The sequence below is a fragment of the Salmo salar genome, chromosome 24 (assembly GCF_965601325.2).
Source record: "Salmo salar chromosome 24, fSalSal1, whole genome shotgun sequence".
In the NCBI taxonomy this organism is placed as follows: Eukaryota; Metazoa; Chordata; class Actinopteri; order Salmoniformes; family Salmonidae; genus Salmo; species Salmo salar.
The window spans coordinates 31,202,477-31,224,187 of record NC_138314.1 but is presented as its reverse complement, the minus strand read 5'-3'; the positions used below and the strand labels follow the sequence as shown (position 1 = coordinate 31,224,187).

The window sequence follows — 21,711 nt, the reverse complement described above, 5'->3', positions numbered from 1 at the left end:
TTTGCCCCACCAAGATTTACATGCTAAAATCGTCACTGTAACGTAGCATATCATACGAAAGCAGTCAAACGTAATATCCCCTACTAACTTGTTTGCTTTGACCCATTTTAGTATGATATATTATATCATACTAAACAGGTCAAAGCAAACTGGTGCGATCAAGACATAGGATACTATACGTCAAACAACTCGTATTATATTGTACGACCGCTATTACATTGGTAGGACAATGAAATGTAATCTCGCATAAAGTAACATATCATACTAAGTGGAGTGGTACTGATTTTAGTCAAATATAATATGTTTTGCTCTGAGCCATATTCTGGTCAAAGACCTTTTCCATCTCGGGTTGGAGCACTAATATCCCCTCAGCCAGCCGTACTTTGAGTCTGGCTCACGAGACGAGCACTAATGTCAATGTTATGAAACACTATAGGCAGATTTAGAGCTGATTGGGATCAAGGAAATAACTAAATAATTTGCATGTGAGGCATTCCTTTAAGGCACAATCTCTGATCCCTTTGACGGTCCCTCTTTATACCCAATGATGACATATCCCTCTAGACATTTCTAAATATCTCATCGTAGGTCTACATTCTCATACTTTTACAAAACAGTATGCCCATACTATAGTTTAATGAAGATACTGTCTTTCCACCCTGCCTTTCTCTTTCCCACAGAGTTGATAAAAGAATGAACTCTGGTGTTTGATCATTCCTTGGTGCCTGCTACCCGTTTGGCCATATGTCGATGTGGTTAAGAGTAGACCACACTCTTCCTGCCTGCACACACCTGTGGTGAAGAGGAAAGGCTATTCTACCATGTATGATACCTTATTACTCTGCTACGCAAGACAGAGGCACAGCAAGAATCCAGGCAGTGTTAAACACAACTGATAACGCATGAGTATTTAAAGGGGAACGGACATACTTTGGGAAATAATGGGGATTAAGAGTTTTTGTAAGCAAACATGTTTTCGAAATGTAATGCATTGTTTAAAACCTGTCACAGTCAATTACAATGTTATTTTCCAGGATCATAAGGCTGTCCCCACATACAGTACAGTTAGGGGCATTAAAAAGGTACTTCTTCTAAATGATTTTGCTGTAGCAATGATACATCATTAATGTGACACACTCGCAGGGTGACTGTAAGCTCCAATTCTATTAGCAATCATCTACCAATAACCCATGTAATGAAATACGTTTCTCAAATATGCCTCTGACAATGCAGTTCTATCATTGTTTTACTTGCTCTGCAGTACATGTTAATTTTAGAAAGCCCCCAACTGTACAAGTACATACACTTGCAGTGCGTGCATGCGTGTGTGTGTTTGTGTGAGTCAAGTTGACCACTGTGCATTCAGATACTGTATATTTACATATGTAAAAGTAAATATCTGTTACCTTCACCCCTGATGTCTACATTGTGTCCTTTCTCTGCGAGTGTTGGTTAAGTGTATTGTAATGTACCTCTTTATGTTATATTATCTTATGGCAGGGATTGGCCTGTGGGTGCTTTTCGAGAGAAAAAATAAATATATATATTTTTTTATTATTGTTGGAAATAACACTGTAAAAACCAGGAAATCAGCTCCAAGTGATTTTAATTTTAGAAATCTGTTCCCAAGCATGATACAAGTGATCAATACAAATGTAAGCAAGGTCTGAAATTATTATGTTTTAGTGAAATATGATATATTTTTGGGATTCTTGCGGACAAATTGCAGTCTACTAATGATTTGTAATTATGTTCTGGCCCCCCGACCATCCTCTCAACAACAACAAAAATCGTCCCGCGGCTGAATCTAGTTGATGATCCTTGTCTTATGGTCTGATATCGTTTGTTAAACTTTACTTAAAACATTGCAGTATTGTGGCGGCAGCATCATGTTATGAGTATACTTGTCACCGGCAGGGACTTGAGATCAAAATAAAAAGTAAAGGAGCAAAGCCCAGGTAAAAAGTTAGATGGAAACCTGCCTCAGTCTTCTGAAAACCTAACCCTGGGATAAAAGTACATTTTTCGTCAGAACAATTAAACACATTTTTATGCCAAAGACGCACCAGAATGACTCGAGGTGTTGTGTTCCTGAATTGTCCAGTCTTGCGAGGTTGGTCGAATCTTATTCAAAATTATTCACAGCTGTAATGGCTGCCAAAGGTGCTTCCACCAAGTATTAACTCGAGTGTGAAGGCATGCAATCAATACGTCCTCCTTTTGTATTTTGGAGCAACTTGTAACATTTTGTATAATTTTTCTTTCACTCAAAATGTGAAGTAGGTTGTGTAGATAGATAGGGACACAATACAATTTAGTCCCTTTTTTAGATTGAATTTTAAGGCAGCAGCTTGTGAAGACATGCAAGGGGTGTGAGGAATTTCACTAGCGACTGTACATTGTTGTTCACTAGCTCTGTAGCGCAACTATTTATTTAGTAAAACATGGAATACTGGAATTATAACATCAATTGGTAATAAAACATGGACTGGATTTTTCACAACAGTTTCTGTATGAGAGAGATGATATAAACTTGAATATATTATCAGTCAAAAAACTATCAATACCACCTCCGTACTTACAAATCACACTGTACTTTCACTTTCAATATTAAATCAGCAATCGGAATATGTAGGTAAGACCATTAATGTAAATAATCATTAGGACATAAATCACCAGGACATTTTAAAAGTTTGATAAGTTTGGTTATTTATCCCAATAAAACCACCTCTATCTAGGATGACCTTTAGATGGATAAGACAGAGATGGCGCCATAAAAGTTCCATTTGAGTTGGCTCCCAGAGATAACAAATACAGGTTAGAAACTTTCAGAGCACACAAAGTAATTTGCGTTAGTATATTTTTGCCAGGGCCTTATGCTTAAGATGCTCCTCCAGACATCTGATAGCAATGGGGTCCGTGTCAAACTTGTTGGCAAAGAGGTGGTGCTGCTGCAGCATCCACTGCAGGTCTCCGGCACCATATACACACACCGCTTTAACATTGATACCCCTTTATACCACGGCCACTTCACCAGCCTGGCAATGGCGTGCATGTCCGTCATGTCAAACTTGGGGCTGGGGCGCATGGAGCCGGGCACGCCAGGAAGCCTCTGGATGGTGGCCCACAGGAACTCATCAGGACTCCAAGTGTCATTATCCCACTGAATAAGAGCCAACACCTTGCTGTCCTCCAGCACAGTACACACAAAGCCCCTATTCACCACAGTGTATGCCCCACCTGACAAGATGGGTATACCAAAGGGCGGAGGAGCTTTGTTCTGCTCTGTTCTTTGAAGTTTTCAATCAACGACCTGGTGCACTTTCTTCCAGCGCGACTTCTTACCTCTGGGCCTGGCCTCCGACTCCATGCTGTTGTCCCCCGCCAACGCCCACAGGCTGCGCACCATCTCCAGGTTGGTCTTGATGGGGTAGTCCTGGCCACAGAGGTTAATGAAATACTTCCAGTGTGGACTAGCCCTGTACAGATCACTTATACAGTTGACAGCCTGGACATGGCTCCAGCTCGCGTACACCACACTGACTGGATGGATGGCCAAGAACACATTTTCAAAGCAGGATGTGATGGCTATGATGGAAGCAAGGAAGGACGCTTTGGCCTTTATATCCATGTGGACGCAGTAAAAGTTTTTGGGGGCATAGATGGCTCTAAGCAGCCTCTCGAAGTTCTCAACCTTGTGGTGGACAACCAGCGAGAAGGCCAGGGGGAAGTCTTCTTCCTCACAACTCAGTGGGAACTCCAGGTACTTGCGCGTAGACCTGAACCTCTGACAGTCCTGGGTCAGCTCCAGGTAGTGCTTGTCTGGGACCCACGTGCTGTTGAGGAAGCTGCGTGAAATGGACAGGACCTTTGCATGCTCGATGACCATCTCGTCTCCTTGCAGGTTGGCGCTGCTGTCACTATCGTCCTGCGGGATGTGATCGGCGTCCCAAATAACTGCTTCACAGAGTTCAAGTAACAGACACATCTCAACATCAACTGTTCAGAGATGACTGCGTGAATCAGGCCTTCATGGTCGAATTGCTGGAACAACAAAAAACACACTAACGGACACCAATAAGAAGAAGAGACAATGCTTGGGCCAAGAAACACAAGCAATGGACATTAGATTAGTGGAAATCTGTCCTTTGGTCTGATGAGTCCAAATTTTATATTTTTGGTTCCAACCGACATGTATCTGAGTAGGTGTAGTAGGTGAACGAATGCTCTCCGCATGTGTAGTTCCCACCGTGAAGCATGGAGGAGGTGGTGTGATGGTGCTTTGCTGGTGACACTGTCAGCGAATGATTTAGAATTCAAGGCACACTTAACTAGCATGGCTACCACAGCATTCTGCAGCTATACGCCATCCCACCTGGTTTGCGCTTAGTTGGACAAGCATTTGTTTTTCAACAGGACAATGACCTAACACACCTCAAGGCTGTGTAAGGACTATTTGACCACAAGGAGAGTGTTGGAGTGCTGCATCAGATTACCTGTCCTCCACAATCATCCGACCTCAACCCAATTGAGATGAGTTGGAACTGCAGAGTGAAGGAAAAGCAGCCAAAAAGTGCTCAGCATATGTGGGAACTCCTTCAAGACTGTTGGAAAAGCATTCCAGGTAAAGCTGGTTGAGAGAATGCCAGAGAATGTGCAAAGCTGTCATCAAGGCAAAGGGTGACTACTTTGAAGAATCTAAAATATATGTTGATTTGTTTAACACTTTTTTTGTTACAACATGATTCCATATGTGTTATTTCATAGTTTTGATGTCTTCACTATTATTCTACAATGTAGAAAATAGTAAAATAAAGAAAAACCTTTGAATGAGTAGGTGTGTCCAAACTTTTGACTGGTTCTGTATGTTTAACATCACAGCATAGTTGAAAGATATATGGCGTGTAGAAATCCAAAGAGGGTGGCCAACAGATAGGTGGGTGGGCTGAGGTTTGGGATGTGGAACTCGAGACAAGTGGGAGTGGAGTTGCTGGGCGGGGCATAGAATGACGGTCAAAGATAAAAGTCAAAAATAAAGTCAAAATAAACAAATGCCGCGCAGGTGCTTGTACGCATGTACATGTAACAGTGTTGCTTCCGTCCCTCTCCTCACCGCAACCTGGGCTCGAACCAGGGACCCTCTTAACACAACAACTGCATCCCACGAAGCATAATTACCTATCACTCCACAAACACCGTGGCACTCACAGAGCAAGAGAAACAACTACTTCAAGGTCTCAGAGCGAGTGACGTCACTGATTGAAACGCTATTAGCGCACACCCCGCTAACCATTTTACACCTGTTACACTCACCCCCTTTGCCCGCCTCCTTTTCCGCATCAACCAGTGATCCTGGTCAACAGCATCAATGTAACAGTGTTTCTTCTGCATCTCTTCACCCCAACCTGGGGTCGAACCAGGGACCCTTCCCTCGAACCAAGGGAAACAACTACTTGAAGGTCTCAGAGCGAGTGACGTCACTGATTGAAACGCTATTAGCGCGCACCCCACTAACTAGCAAGCCATTTCGCATCGGTTACATACACATGCATATACACACCCTCGCATTCAAAAGCACACGTGCACACACACAGACACACACACACGTCTCCCCCAGTTGTATCATTGGAACGTGATACAAAACGATGCAACGGTGTGCTTTAGGACCATGTGGATGCCTGCGAGAGGTTGGGTAGGCTGTTTGGAGTGTTTAACCGACTGGATTTAAAAAATATACAAATAATGACCTCCCTACTTCTAAAACCAAAATTGCGCCCCTGCTCAAACGTACACAGTTGGCCTTGCTGTTTTGATATTTGTTGTCCTGTGAGGGGATCTTGGAGGTTTGGTGGCCTGGCGGTTGGGAGCTTGGGCCAGCGGCCGATAGGTCGCTGGTTCAGGTCCCTGTTTCGACTTGTTGGGAGATCTGTCGACTTGCCCTTGGGCAGGACGTTGACCCTGGATGCTTCTGTGGGTCACTCTTAGAGTCTGTTAGATGACTGAATGTAATGTAAATGTTGAGCGGCTTCACTGTAGGTAGAATGTATGTTTTAAATATTCATTAAAAAACTCAAAAGAACAGACGACGACTCTTCTGTTTCACCACTCACGCTACCCTGTATGCGTCACACCAAACGAGGAGCATTAGTGACAACCTTGCTTCTACATCTGCATTGCTTGCTGTTTGGGGTTTTAGGCTGGGTTTCTGTATAGCACTTTGTGACATCAGCTGATGTAAAAAGGGCTTTATAACTCAATTTGATTGATTCTATGGGCAGACCTGGTTGTAGCTAGATACTGTATGTTTGAGTCACGTCGAGAACAATTGTAGCAGGTTAGCTCACCCTTTTCTTAACCAAATTGTCTTAACCCGCCACGTTCATTCTCTTCACCTGCTACTAAAAATTAACATTTGCTAGTAAAAACCCGCAGACCTGCTCTGAGAACAGTCTTGGTTTCCCTGTCCACACTCCAGTCCAGTTGGTGGCGGTGATGCACCTTAAAGTTGCTTGCCAACCTCCATATAAAATCCCCAGAAGAAAAATCGACCACAGTCACAACATCAAATAGGCTAGCTAGGTGTTTGGCCAAAGCGCAACGGGGGTAAAGATAAGTATATCAAGCTAACTTAGCATAGCTAAGAACTGTTGTCATTTTCGGCGTTCAGCATTAAAGGGCGAACGGTGGTCCTTGCGCTGAGCAGGAATCATCTCTGTTGCTAGTTATCAGTGGTTAGCTCGCTAGCTGTCTTTCGAGGTCATTCTCGCCAGTGTGTATTGTTAGCTAACGGTACAGATATTTTTTTAGAGACACTGTATAGGCTTGACTAGGTAGCTCGCCAACTAGTTACACAGCCCGCTAACCTTTTAGCTAACTAACGTAAACTGAAAGCCGTCCCCAGTTGGAAAGAAGGAGACATGAAGAGTCTTCCGTATTTCTCCCGGGGGGAAGTCGTTCGAGGTTTCGGACGAGGAAGCAAAGAACTAGGGATTCCCACAGGTAACGACGTAGCTAACGTCCACATTAACAAGGATAGCTATCACCCAAGATGTTTGTCTTAACAGTATGCTTCGGTGGCATGTCGTTAGTTAACAATGTTTTGGGTATGATTGTGTGTTTAACGTTACTCTTCACCGGCATAACGTTAACTGTTTTGATAGCTAACTGCTTATCTACTGCTGCTAGCAACATACGCGTTAGCCAACATTGGTTTGCGTTGTATCACGTGCTAGTTAACGTTAGTACTTTTAGCTAGGTATCTAGCTAATTTAGTATTTCACCTTCCTTTGATTTGACTGAAGTAGGATTCCCAACAGTAGTTAACGTTTGCTAGACAGCCAGGCTAACGTTAGCTGGCTGCAATGTCTGTGTCGCAAGCTACCAGTTACATAACTAGCTAGCTAACGTTAGTTAGCCTGACATTCTTACCACACCGCTCGCAAAGCGATAAATGTACACATACATGTTATTCAATCATTGCAACCACACTGCTCGTGTGCGTGGCCAGGCGCTAAAATTTAAAAAAGTTTTGTGAAGTTTAACGCGGTGCAAGTCCGGCCTCTCCCATCTCATTGGTTTTTAGGAGCATATACCCACGTGCCATCTCCTCAATGGTGTTTAGGCGCATATACTTGGGTGACAGAAAGATGAACTGACATCCACACTCCAGTCGGTTGTAGTAATGCGCTGTATAAAGTCCAAATAAGTTTTTTTTAAAGATACCTGAGGAGAGATGACTACCGTTTTATCTGTGGATTAATTGTCGGAGTAGAGGACCTTGTGCATTTCAGGTAACAACCCAATGTTTATATCACAGGACAAATTAGCTAGCAACAGCAAGCTAGCTAAATTGCCATATGTTTAATGCTTTTCGACCTGTCCCCAAATTAGTGTAGTTGGTTCAAATTTAGTTTTGATATTTCAACCTGTGTGTCCTGATTGCTAGTGTGGGTAAACAAAATCAATGTGATCGCGATGGCCCGGTTTGGTCAGCATGTTAGTTCACTGACTGTATATAAACCAGAAAAACATATTGAGTGGGATGTCTCGCTGAAACAATGAAACCCAAGTCAATGCTCGAGTTACCTACCTAGCTAAGTTATAACGTTGTTTTACTGGACTTGCCCGAAAGATATTTGACATGTTATATGTACAACTCACATTTGCTAGCTAATGTTATTTACTGTAGCCACAAACGCTAACTACTGAAGCTGTGTTGATTGACCCATAGTTACACCAAAGATTTTTTTAATTAACTAAACCAAGATGGACCGCAGCCCGACGTTTCAGATGGGAACAAATGAGTCATAGTTGGCAGAACAAGCAAGGAGGTGGGAAGACCAAACACGAGCTAGCGATATCCTATTGGCGCGTTGTGGCACATGTTTTGATATTTACGTTACATGCTGACAAGACAGCGCGCACAAATTGATTTTGTTCACCCACACCAGATGCGACCAGGACACGAATGACGAAATATCAAAACAAACTCTGAACCAATTATATTAATTTGGGGACAGGTCAAAAAGCATTAAACATTTATGGCAATTTAGCTAGCTTGCTGTTGCTAGCTAATTTGTCCTGGGATATAAACATTGGTTGTTATTTTACCTGAAATGCACAAGGTTCACTACTCTGACAATTCATCCACAGATAAAACGGTAAACCAAGTTTGTCTCGTCATCTCCTCCTTCCTTCAGGCTTCTTTTTCTTCTTTGGACTTTTATATGGTGGTTGGCAACCAACTTTCTAACATTACTACAACCAACTGGAGTGTGGACCTCAGTTCATCTTTCAATCATCCATGTGGGTATATGCTCCTAAAAACCAATGAGGAGATTTGAGAGGCAGGTCTTGCAGCGCGTTGAGCTTCACAAGTAGAACGAACGCAGATGCTCGTGAGCAGTGTGGGTGCAATGATTGAATAACACGTATGTGTATATTTATTTTTCCACGCGAGCCGTGTGGACCACATGTTATGGAACGCCAACTGTGTGAAGTGCGTGTGCTATAACTCAATTCGCCTTTGCATTGTTTAGGAGTGCAATTTTTTTTTTACTTTAGCAAAGGGGAAAGTCTACAAACCTTATTCCACTCTGTTATACCACAGATCGAACAATGAGAGATATTTCACCAGATGTATAAATGTGAAGCATTCAGTTGGCTTTTCCACTCAGTACCAAATATGGTAGTTAGCAGAAGCCTAGTAGTGGGAGAAGATGGAACGAGATAATTTACTCAAAGATGAAACATCTCATTACAGTTTTCTGTTCCCAAACTACAATCTGTTAAAAACAAAAGAGACAGAATATAAATTGACAAATAAACAAACTTTCTCACAAGTGTAGCATAGATTGAGTTCTGCAAATCACATGTCCGCTCTGACAATGAGAACGGTAAATGACCGTAATAATTGTATTTTAATTTAACTAGGCAAGTCAGTTAAGAACAAATTCTTATTTTCAATGACGGCCTCGGAACAGTCAGACTGGTGTCTCGTGTGCCATGAAAATAATAATCAATTATAAAAATGTACTGTTTTCAATACAGACCCCTTTTGGCATACAGTATTCCATATAAGGCACCCAGACCTTATGAAAGTTGCACAGTATACCCTTAATCTTGTAATAAATCAAATCTAGTGATGCATAATTTGACATTTCTGCCATCCATTATAGCATTTGTGGGAGGATAACCAACCTTCCAATTAATGGCAATGCATTTTTTAGCTGTTATAAATGCTAGGTTACACAGTAGCTTCTGATTAGTCTCCAGTATCAACATTTCCAAGCAAACATAAACATGGAGAATCTAGACATGCGAGATAAAATAACATGCTCTTTGCCAGAATTCAGTTAGCCTTCACAAGATCATAATATGCAAATATGTCCCCTATGTTTACCACCTCCGGCAGAGGAATTATATTTCTTAGTGCATGATATTCAGTTTCACTGGCATATAGTACTGTGTGTTCTATGGATGGTCTTAAACTGCAGTAATTTACAGTTGAAGTCGGAAGTTTACATACACCTTAGCCAAATACATTTAAACTCAGTTTTTCACAATTCCTGACATTTAATCCTAGTAAGAATTACCTGTCTTAGGTCAGTTAGGATCACCACTTCATTTTAAGAATGTGAAATGTCAGAATAATAGTAGAGAGAATTATTTATTTAAGCTTCACATTCCCAGTGGGTCAGAAGTTTACATACACTCAATTAGTATTTGGTAGCATTGCCTTTAAAATGTTTACTTTGGGTCAAACTTTTCAGGTAGCCTTCCACAGGCTTCCCACAATAAGTTGGGTGAATTTTGTCCCATTCCTCCTGACAGAGCTGGTGTAACTGAGTCAGGTTTGTAGGCCTCCTTGCTCGCACACACTTTTTCAGCTCTGCCCACACATTTTCTATGGGATTGGGGTCAGGGCTTTGTGATGGCCACTCCAATACCTTGACTTTGTTGTCCTTAAGCCATTTTGCCACAACTTTGGAAGTATGCTTGGTGTCATTGTCCATTTGGAAGACCCATTTGCGACCTAGCTTTAACTTACTGATGTCTTGAGATGTTGTTTCAATATATCCACATAATTTTCCTACCCCATGATGTCATCTATTTTGTAAAGAGCACCAGTCCCTCCTGCAGCAAAGCACCCCCACAACATGATGCTGCCACCCCCGTGCTTCACGGTTGGGATGGTGTTCTTCGGCTTACAAGCATCCCCCTTTTTCCTCCAAACATAACGATGGTCATTATGGCCAAACAGTTCTATTTTTGTTTCATCAGACCAGAGGACATTTGTCCAAAAAGTAAGATCTTTGTCCCCATGTGCAGTTGCAACCCGTAGTCTGGCTTTTTTATGGCGGTTTTGGAGCAGTTGCTTCTTCCTTGCTGAGCGGCCTTTCAGGTAATGTCGATATAGGACTCGTTTCACTGTGGATACTGATACTTTTGTACCTGTTTCCTCCAGCATCTTCACAAGGTCCTTTGCTGTTCTGGGATTGATTTGCACTTTTCGCACCAAAGTACGTTCATCTCTAGGAGACAGAATGTGTGTCCTACCTGAGCGGTATAACGGCTGCGTGGTCCCATGGAGTTTATACTTGCGTACTGTTGTTTGTACAGATGAACATGGTACCTTCAGGCGTTTGGAAATTGCTCCCAAGGATGAACCAGACTTGTGGAGGCCTACACATTTTTTTTTTTTTTAGGTCTTGGCTGATTTGTTTTGATTTTCCCATGATGTCAAGCAAAGAGGCACTGAGTTTGAAGGTAGGCCTTGAAATGCATCCACAGGTACACCTCCAATTTACTCAAATTGTTAATTAGCCTATCAGAGGCTTCTAAAGCCATGACATCATTTTCTGGAATTTTCCAAGCTGTTTAAAGGCACAGTCAGCTTAGTGTATGTGAACTTCTGACCCACTGGAATTGTGATACAGTGAATTATAAGTGAAATAATCTGTCTGTAAACAATTGTTGGAAATATTACTTGTATTACAAAGTAGATGTCCTAACTGACTTGCCAAAACTATAGTTTGCTAACTAGTATGGGCTATGTGGGACGCTAGCCAGTGAAATAGCTGGGCGGCAAATTCAAAACAGCAAAACCTCATAATTCAAATTTCTCAAACATACAACTATTTTACACCATTTTAAAGATGCACGTCTCCTTAACCCAACCACGTTGTCCGATTTCAAAAAGGCTTTACGGCGAAAGCAAAACATTAGATTATGTTAGGACAGTGCCTAAAAAATAAAAGCCACACAGCCATTTTCCACGCAAGGACAGGCGTCACAAAAAACAAAAATACATCTAACATTAAGCACTAACCTTTGATCTTCATCAGATGGCACTCATAGGACTTCATGTTATACAATACATGTATGTTTTGCTCGATAAAGTAAATATTTATATCCAAAACCCCCATTTTTACATTGGCCCGTAATGTTCAGAAATGCTTTTCCTCCGAAAACTTCCGGTGAATGAGCACATCAATTTACAGAAATACTCATCATAAACGTTGATAAAATATTATACTGTTATTCAAAGAATTATAGATAAACATCTCCTTAATGCAACTGCTGTGACAGATTTCAAAAAAGCTTCACGGGTTAAAGCACACTTTGCAATAATCTGAGTACAGCGTTCAAAAAACATCAGGCAATACAGATACCCGCCACTTTGGAGTCATCTAAAATCATAAATAGCATTATAAATATTCACTTACCTTTGATCTCCATCATAATGCACTCCTAGGAATCCCAGGTCCACAATAAATGTTTTGTTCGATAAAGTCAATTTTATGTCCTTTTTGTTCTCGCGTTCAGTAAGCTACTCCAAATGTAGGAAGCGCGCAGAAAATTTCACGACAAAGTCTAAAAGTTATATTTACGTTCGTAGAAACATGTCAAACGATGTATAGCATCAATCTTTAGGGCCTTTTTAACATAACTTCAATAATATTCCAACCGGACGATTCCAATGTCTTGAAAAATGTAATGGAACACAGCTACCTCTCACGTGAATGCGCGCCAGTGAACTCATGTCCATTCCTGAGTCAACAACTTCCAACTTCCTTTGTTTGCTCTCTGTTCACCATAGAAGCCTCAAACAACTTTCTAAAGACTGTTGACATCTAGTGGAAGCCTTAGGAAGTGCAAAATGAACCCTAAGTCACTCTATACTGAATAGGCCCAGTCTTGAAAAACTACAAACCACTTCCTGGTTGGATTTTTTTTTTCTCAGGTTTTTTCCTGCCATATGAGTTCTGTTATACTCACAGACATCATTCAAACAGTTTTAGAAACTTCAGTGTTTTCTATCCAAATCTACTAATAATATACATATCCTATGTTCTGAGCCCGAGTAGTAGGCAGTTTAATTTGGGCACGTCATTCATCCGAATTTCCGAATACTGCCCCCTGTCACTAAAAAGTTAACAAGAAATTTGTGGAGTGGTTGAAAAACGATTTTTAATGACTCCAACCTAAGTGTATGTAATCTTCCGACTTCAACTGTATGTCTGAGATTATATGAACATGACTGGGCATTCAAACATATGTATCCATTCATCATCAGTGTCTTCCAGGTCTTTATCACATTTTTGTTTGACATGTTTTGTGTAATCTGGAAAAGCCTCTCAACCCTTGATACAGTTTGGCAATCAACGTTAGAGGTTTGTCAGACTGCCTTAAAATAGTTTCAATCTGTGAAGCTTCTGACTTGTCCAGTGTTTGCTGCACAGAGAGAATAAAGTATTGTATATGCAAAATTTCACCTTAACGCTGTCAGACTTGTCTTCCCTGGTTGCCTGACCCTGCTGAGACCCCTGTCACCATCTGATCCTGCTCAGATGAGGCATGACAAAGAATTACCTTGGTGTATGTTTATACATTATATTATCCAAGAATAGAATTGATGGTTCAATAATTGGAATTACCATTATTCCCAGATCCCAGACTGTAATCTACCCATCAACTCAAGATGGAACTTTGTATCCATTCACTGATTGTTATAATATACTGCAAAATTCACCTGAGCTCCATAGACTGGTCTTCCCTGGCTGTCTGACCCTGCTGGGACTCCTGTCACCATCTGGTCCTGTTAAGACAGGATGAGCGTAGTTTTGTGTATTTCTATACACCATAACAGTGTAGCCTGTAGAGCTGTTTATACCGTGTCAGTGTGAGAAGTTGGGAATTGGCTAGGGAAACGTTACATTGCTATACTGACTCAAATAAAAACTCACATTTCATTGTCAAATGTCAGAATATCGGTCTTCAATCATTTGGCTGCTGGTTTCATCATTTGATTCAGGTGTAGTGTGATTGAGGCAAAAATCTAATTTTATTAGTCACATGCGCCAAATACAACAGGTGTAGACCGTACAGTGAAATGCTTACTTATGAGCTGTCGTGTCTTTGGCTATGCCGGATTAAGTGAAATGACATGCTATTCTATAAAATAATTTCTCTGTAATTAATATTACCTGATTTAAGCTAATCAGGTAAATGTAATTAACTAGAAAGTCGGGGCACCAGGAATGAATGTTTATAGAGCTGTTATCTTCCAAATAAACTCTTAAAGACCTAGTAATTTTTTACATCAGTAGCAGTCAATATTTAATTGTCACTTTATTCAGTCTCATCTGAAAGTTGTAAATTCTTAGTTATCTTCATGAACCCCGGCTAACAAGTTGAATCAGCAATACAAAATTTGGTTTAATTATTTATTTACTAAATACCTAAAGAATTACATCTACACAGAATTGATCATACATTGATTACAAATGATGTCATAAAGGAAAAAGTCCCTAGCGGACGGAACAGATATGACGGCTGGTTACACAAAGAAAGGGGGTTGGGTTTTGAATGAAAGAGCGGGAAGATTGAGGAACAAAAAGATTTAGTGTCTCTATCGGGCCGTAGGCAGCTATGCTACCGTAAATACAGTATCTTATGCATTCTAAATAACCGCCCATTTGAAAAAGGAAAATGCATTAAATATTTACTAGATTGGTCGTAGATAGAAGGCCGGGTTGTCCAGCATGGATCTCATGTCCCCAGTGAAAGTTGCGCCTATGGTCAGAACTCTTACATCAGTAGGCCCACACAGATGGGGAAAGCATTCAAATGGAAATCACAAATAATCCTTTTGCATATTGGCCTCCATTGAGCCACCATTTTTCAGGTATTAGAATATAAGCAACCTCTTCCCTCAGTCTGTTTTCTGTTCTCTTTTTGGCTACTGATGGTAGGCTAACCCGTTTCTCTTGTGTGACCTTAGCCAGTACAGCTGTTTGGTTTTGGCTGAACACATTGCTTCGTTTTCAATGTCATTCATGGAATCCTAAAGGGATTCTGCTTCCAACATGAAAGATAAAAGCGTCCTTACAAGGTCAGGCAGAAATGCATTTGATGGAATGCGACTACTTGGTCAATAAGAATACTGTCAAGTTAAGACTATTGCCAGTGAAGTCAACCTTTACCCTTTTCAGACAAACATGGAAATACCTTTGTCCTTTTTTGAGTGAGTTAGTGATCAAATGGACACTCACTGCAGACACATTGGATTGATTGACTTAAATGTCCTTTTAATGTCTCTTCTGAACAGCCAACTTCCCAGACTCAGTGGTGGAGCACCTCCCTGGCGACATCAGCACAGGGATCTACTATGGCTGGGCATGCGTGGGCAGCGGAGACGTCCACAAGATGGTGATGAGCATCGGCTGGAACCCCTACTACAAAAACACCAAGAAATCCATGGCAAGTCCAGCTCGCCCACCCATGTAGTCTATATAAAAGTATTTAAGCCTATATACACTGGGTATACCAAACATTAGGAACACCTTCCTAATATTGAGTTACACCCCCTTTTGCCCTCAGAACAGCCTCAATTAGTTTTGTCATGGACTCTACAAGGTGTTGGACGCTATTCAGATTGTCATACTACCTTATACCGTACTACCTTATATGGTATTATCCCGGTATGATGTCATACTACCTTATATGGTATTATCCTGGTATACGTTATAGCCATCTCCACACACATTGCCATAGGGGTCGTCACTAGTTAACACAGCCACAAAGTCAAAATTGGCTAGCTTTTTAGACGTAATTTAAGGTTAGGGTTTAGACATAGGGTTAACAGTGTGGTGTTGGTTAGGTTTAAAATACATTTTTAAGAGCTACTGTAGAAATGAGCAGGGTTTAGCCATAATTATGACTGTGGCTTTGTTAACTAGTGATGACCCTGCCATAGACATTTTAGCGGAAGTAGTGCTGTGACTATGGCTTGTCAAAGACCTATGTCAATACATAGGTTTACAATACATAGGTTTACAATACATAGGTTTACAATACATAGGTTTACAATACATAGGTTTACAATACATAGGTTCGCGGACATTGACATAAGATGACACACACTGCGTTGGGGAGCCTTCCCTGTAGCTCAGTTGGTAGAGCATGGTGTGTGCAACGCCAGGGTTGTGGGTTCGATTCCCACGGGGGGCCAGCACAAAAAAAAAAGAAATGTATGCATTCACTACTGTAAGTCGCTCTGGATAAGAGCGTCTGCTAAATGACTAAAATGTCATAAGTAAAATGTAAGTAGCTTTATCTTTCAACCAGTGCACACATTGATTGCAGGTATTTGTTTAAAAAGTGCAAACATTGACATTTATTATCATACCTCCGGTATTTCAAAATGATTGTATACCTGCCCAACCCTAGTGTAAACATGCTTATTTGACTTGTATTGTTAGTGTTTTTTTGTGGTGTATATGAAGACTGTGATTTCTGAAGAGAATCAGACTTGGTGGTAGTGGTGACTGCTTTGTTTTCCTTAGTATATATGTTTATTGGGACTTGTAGTGGTCACATGCTGATGGTTATTGATTCAGATGTTTATTGATTGATGTGTATTGCAGGAGACTCATGTGATACACACGTTTAAAGAAGATTTCTATGGACAGATCCTCAGTGTAGTCATGGTGGGCTACATCCGTCCAGAGAGGAGCTATGACTCGCTTGGTAAGAGTGAGTACTGGTGTACGTGTGTGAGATACAGTACCAGTCAAAAGTTTGGACACACCACCTCATTCAAGGGTTTTTCTTTATTTTTACTGTTATTCTACATTGTAGAATAATAGTGGAGACATCAAATCTATGAAATAACACATTAAATCATGTAGTAACCAAAAAAGTGTTATTTAAGATTCTTCAAAGTAGCCACCCTTTGCCTTGATGATAGCTTTGCACACTCTTGGCATTCTCTCAACCAGCTTCATGAGGTAGTCACCTGGAATGCTTTTCTAACAGTCTTGAAGGAGTTCCCACATATGCTGAGCTCTTGTTGGCTCCATTTCCTTCACTTTGTGGTCGAACTCATCCCAAACCATCTCAATTGGGTGATTGTGGAGGCCAGGTCATCTGATGCAGCACCCCAACACTCCTTCTTGGTCAAAAAAGCCCTTACACTGCCTGGAGGTGTGTTGTGTTATTTTCCTGTGGAAAAACAAATGATAGTCCCACTAAGCGCAAACCAGATGGGAGGGCGTATCGCTGCAGAATGCTGTGGTAGCCATGCTGGTTGTGTGCCTTGAATTCTAAATAAATCACTGACGGTGTCACCAGCAAAGCACTCCCACACATCACACCTCCATGCTTCACGATGGGAACCACACATGCAGAGATCATCCATTCACCTACTCTGTGTCTCACAAAGACACTGCGGTTGGAACCAAAAATCTAAAATTTGGTCTCATCAAATGAAAGGACAGATTTCCACCAGTCTAATGTCCATTGCTCATGTTTCTTGGCCCAGTCTCTTCTTCTTATTGGTGTCCTTTAGTAGTGGTTTCTTTGCAGCAATTTGATCATGAAGGCCTGATTCACGCAGTCTCCTCTGAACAGCTGATGTTGAGATGTCTGTTACTTGAACTCTGTGAAGCATTTATTTGGGCTGCAATTTGAGGTTGGTACCTCTGCCGCAGAGGATAAGTTCATTAGTTAACTCTGGGTCTTCCTTTCCTGTGGCGGTCCTCATGAGAGCCACTCATCATAATGCTTTTATTTTTATTTAACCTTTGTTTAACTAGGCAAGTCAGTGCTTGATGGTTTTTGCAAAGTTCTTAATTTTCTGCATTGACTGACCTTCGTCTTAAAGTAATGATACTGTCGTTTCTCTTTGCTTATTTGAGCTGTTCTTGCCATAATATGGACTTGGTCTTTTACCAAATAGGGCTTCTGTATACCAACCCTACCACAACACAACTGATTGGCTCAAACGCATGAAGAAGGAAAGAAATTCCACAAATGAACTTTTACAAGGCACACCTGTTTTAATTGAAATGTGTTCCAGGTGACTACCTCATGAAGCTGGTTGAGAGAATGCCAAGAGTGTGCAAAGCTGTCATCAAGGCAAAGGGTGGCTACTTTGAAGAATCTCAAATATAAAACATATTTTGATTTGTTAAACACTTTTTTTTTTTGGTTTACATGACTTCATATGTGTTATTTCATAGTTTTGATATCTTCACTATTATTCTACAATGTAGAAAATAGTCAAAATAAAGAAAAACCCTTGGAATGAGTAGGTGTCCAAACTTTTGACTGGTACTGTATATATCTATATCATACACACATACTCTCCCCCCCCCCCCCATCCTTGTACACACACTGTAATCCTCAGAGACCTAAGGCAACACATTCTCACACCTGTCTCTGTTTTTGCAGACGCCCTCATAGCAGCAATCAACCATGACATCGAGGAGGCCAAGAGAAACCTGGATCTCCCAGAACACCTCAAACTCAAAGAGGACAACTTCTTTAGAGCCACCGCCAGCACGTCCACGACAACATCCAACAAGATCATGAATGGCCACTGACCTCTGAGCACATCACAACCCTGTCTGTTGTTCGACAACTAATGGGCTCTCCTGTACGTTATCCTCTGCTCTGCCTTTCTCTCTGTAATCACTACCACACCAATGGCCAATATGCCACTTATTCAGTCCTCTGTAGAGATTTTGTTTTGAGGATCAAATCTTCGTATCTGACCTGAAGCTACATTTAGACCATGGTTGTGTTCATTAGGGCACACAACCAAAAAAACGTTAAACGTTTTCTAATGGAGAATGAGTTTCTTTGTTGGACAAGTTTGGTGCCTAATGAACACGACCCAGTTAATGCAAGATAATGTGCAACTCCAGGAAGTGAATGTGATCTTTGTGTGTTGAGGGGGAACAAGTTGTCTCTCGTCACAAGCCCTGTACCATCAAACCACTGCTAATAGAAATGAATGCTCATTTTGTATTGGTTTAGAATTGGAGTTTAGTCTCAGCTTTGCCGTCAAGGTTTATTCATCCTTTTCGTATTCAGATGTATTAAAAATGTCTGCCTTGAAGCAGAGAAGTCCTCAACGTATCTTGCATGTAATCTAGGATAAATAATTGCATTATATACTTTGCTGAATTTATGTGCTTTATTTTGTTTGATGTACAGTATGGCTCGTTTTTTAAAATAATATTTTACTGTTTTTGTATACCAAATCTGTGGATGAGAGTATCTATTCCCTGTCCCTACCCCCTCAGATTTTGAGCTACATGGTTGGAGAAAATGTCAATGCAGCTTCAGCTTTCCGATGTCCTTCATTTGTATAGTCCCTCATTGGTCAAATCCAGCATTTTACCTCCCCAGAAATGAGGGACATTTTATTTAAGTTTTGTGAGGGAGAAAATAACCAAATGGGCCCACTTAAGTGTCTGACAGTTTCAACAATGTAGTTTTTACTGACTTAACCATGTTTGGACCCTAATTCCACTGATATAAGCAATGATATGGTACAAGAGGAGTAAGTCCAGGCCTCTGATTCTCTACAGATAGATGTGGTGGGCATTTATATTTTTTTTCTTTGTCATTTTCTCAGAGGACAGTATCGAGAGCATACATATGTAGTGCTTTATAGCAGCTGAAATAGCCTAGTTGTTTAAAATGAATTGTGAGTTAATGTGATTTGAGATGTACTGTATTTAAGAGTCTAATATTGGCAGAGGGGAAAATATGGCTATTCATAATATATTACTGTTTTCGTAGACAGAATCTGTAAATAAGAGACTATATTCCTCTCAAAAAGATATCCTTGTCTTTTTATTGCATCTGACCTTAAATTCCCCTTCATCCATACCATGCAGAAAATGTACTGTATGTAGTAAGCAGTTGATAGATGCATATGTAAATTGATACAATGTCATATTGAACGCTATGCAAATGACTGAGATAAGCATCTAGTCTCTAGCACCTAAAAGTCCATAGGGAAGGTTTCTGGTTAGAATAGTGACTCGGAGCACCAGTTATAGAAGAGGGGACTAATTATTTTGTTCCCCAGACCTATACACCTGACGGGTTGGCAGTACTGTGCCTTAATACCATAGAGGGACGCATTCACACACATATTGTCATAGCCCAACATATACATACATTTTCTCACAAACAAGCGCAGCAGAATCTGTGCTAATTGAAACCCAGGGCACTTCATTGTCTGTGACTAATCTGACTTCCCCTATCATCAGTTTGTTGTGTACAAGCACCAGGGAAGAGGTTTGGTAAAACGTGGCTTCTACTACATGTATTATCTTAGCATCCAACCATATAAAGATATTATAAGCAGTTATTCCATTAAACCAGTATACTTTTATCTTGTAACGCTAGCTATCACCATACTAATGTAGTAAAACATACAGTAAGCAAACACAACTCAAGAAGGGACATTTTAATGTTTCTCTGTTTTTCCCAGCTTCAGTTTTCAGTCTAATGGCATTACTCTGAAGGCCAAGGTCTGGTTAATGAGGTCAGTGTACTCTGTGGTAATTGTATAAATAATACAAACCTCCCCAGACCAAGAAGCAGCTTGTTTTGTAGCTTGTGTTTTGATCCTTGTGCCCTTTATATACATACTGTTCAGAGATGTTCTATAAATCAGTGTAGCTAGAAGCTCTCATTGAACTATCCAAAAACATGGCTCAAATTTATGATCAAGTAGGCTATGCATTAGTGTTGGATTAGGTAACTGTACTCCTCGAAGGCATCTGGTAGTAATAGTGTTGTAGGGTTGTTGCTCTCCAGTTTGGCACTGAACCACCACCCTCAGCCAACATATGATCTCATCACTAAACAAGGAAAACATCTAGCTCAGTTGAGACTGTGCTTAGAATCAGACAATGTCATGAACCAGTGTCACCTGATTCTTCTCCACTTTTGTTCTTCCATTTGTATTCTGCTTTTGTTTGTTCCTTTATAAAGTGTGTAATGGCAGAATGTTAATTGTTCCCAAAATGTGTTTTAGCTGGATAGGCCTCCTTGTAAATCATTCAAATTCTTTCCAAGTAACTCTTGGATTTTCCAGACCTCCAGTACAAGCTATTCTTTGTTATTTCAACTGTGATGACATACAGATTTGACAGTTCTTTTGTATGTAACAAAATCAGACCATGCAATACTGTAATTGTTGACGAAGTAACATGTCCTGAGATATAGTTTTGAATTAAAAAAATATGAGAAAGCGTAACTGTGTATTTTTGTCATCACAGTTAACCATGGGTCTGTGTTCAGGGACCCATTGTGTATGTTGGGCTCATCATTTTCAGAACCCTGCTGTATGATCCTGCTTGAAGTTTTATGGCTCTATTCAATCTATAAAGCTGAAGCGATGCGGCTTGAATAGAGCCCTTTTTCTTAATAAACATACAAACATGCATGTCTCGTTCTCTCCCTCTCGTTGCTCAAACTCGATCAGCTTTCAGTGCTATTGTAGATTTTATGGTGGGGTAGGACATTTCTGCTTCCTTGGAAATTGGGTTGTTGTAAGTAGTTTCTTTCCAGGAATTACACTACGTCCATTGATATTGAATATTGTTCCTTCAAATGCATAAAATATCACAACACAAGTAAATGTCTGGTTACATATGTAGCCTCGAAGGAGGGCCATGAGACAACACACTGTATGTTTGGGATAGCTTACTCTGTCAATAACAAGGGACAAGAAGTATCAAAGCTGTGTCTGAAAATGTTATTAGCCATCAAATCCTTGTTTTCTTAGTCCTGGTTTCCTCAATTCCTCTTTGGAGGAGGTCTGAGGGACAGGCTGGATTTTCTCATCCAATGCACTTTGGCCCGATTCCAACCCGAGTTAAGTGTGCATAAATGGAATGT

General features: G+C 40.7%; 2 protein-coding genes across 5 annotated transcripts in view; one reads left to right on the top strand and one right to left on the bottom strand.

The window, feature by feature from the left end:
• The window catches only part of rfk (riboflavin kinase), a 38,987-nt gene extending 17,731 nt beyond the window's left edge, over positions 1-21,256 (top strand). Inside the window, exons 1-4 of one of the 4 annotated variants that reach the window (XM_082968359.1) lie at positions 6,522-6,999; positions 15,113-15,264; positions 16,431-16,539; positions 18,238-21,256. In XM_082968359.1, coding sequence (XP_082824485.1) covers positions 6,918-6,999; positions 15,113-15,264; positions 16,431-16,539; positions 18,238-18,389 — 495 coding nt within the window. In that variant the 5' untranslated portion in view covers positions 6,522-6,917 and the 3' untranslated portion in view covers positions 18,390-21,256. 4 annotated transcript variants of the gene reach the window in all.
• On the bottom strand, positions 2,853-3,889 carry LOC106585626 (glucosaminyl (N-acetyl) transferase 1). The gene is given in 2 exon segments (XM_014172048.3): positions 2,853-3,013; positions 3,016-3,889. Coding segments are annotated over 2 exon segments (1,035 nt in total).
• Positions 21,257-21,711: the final 455 nt, after the last annotated feature.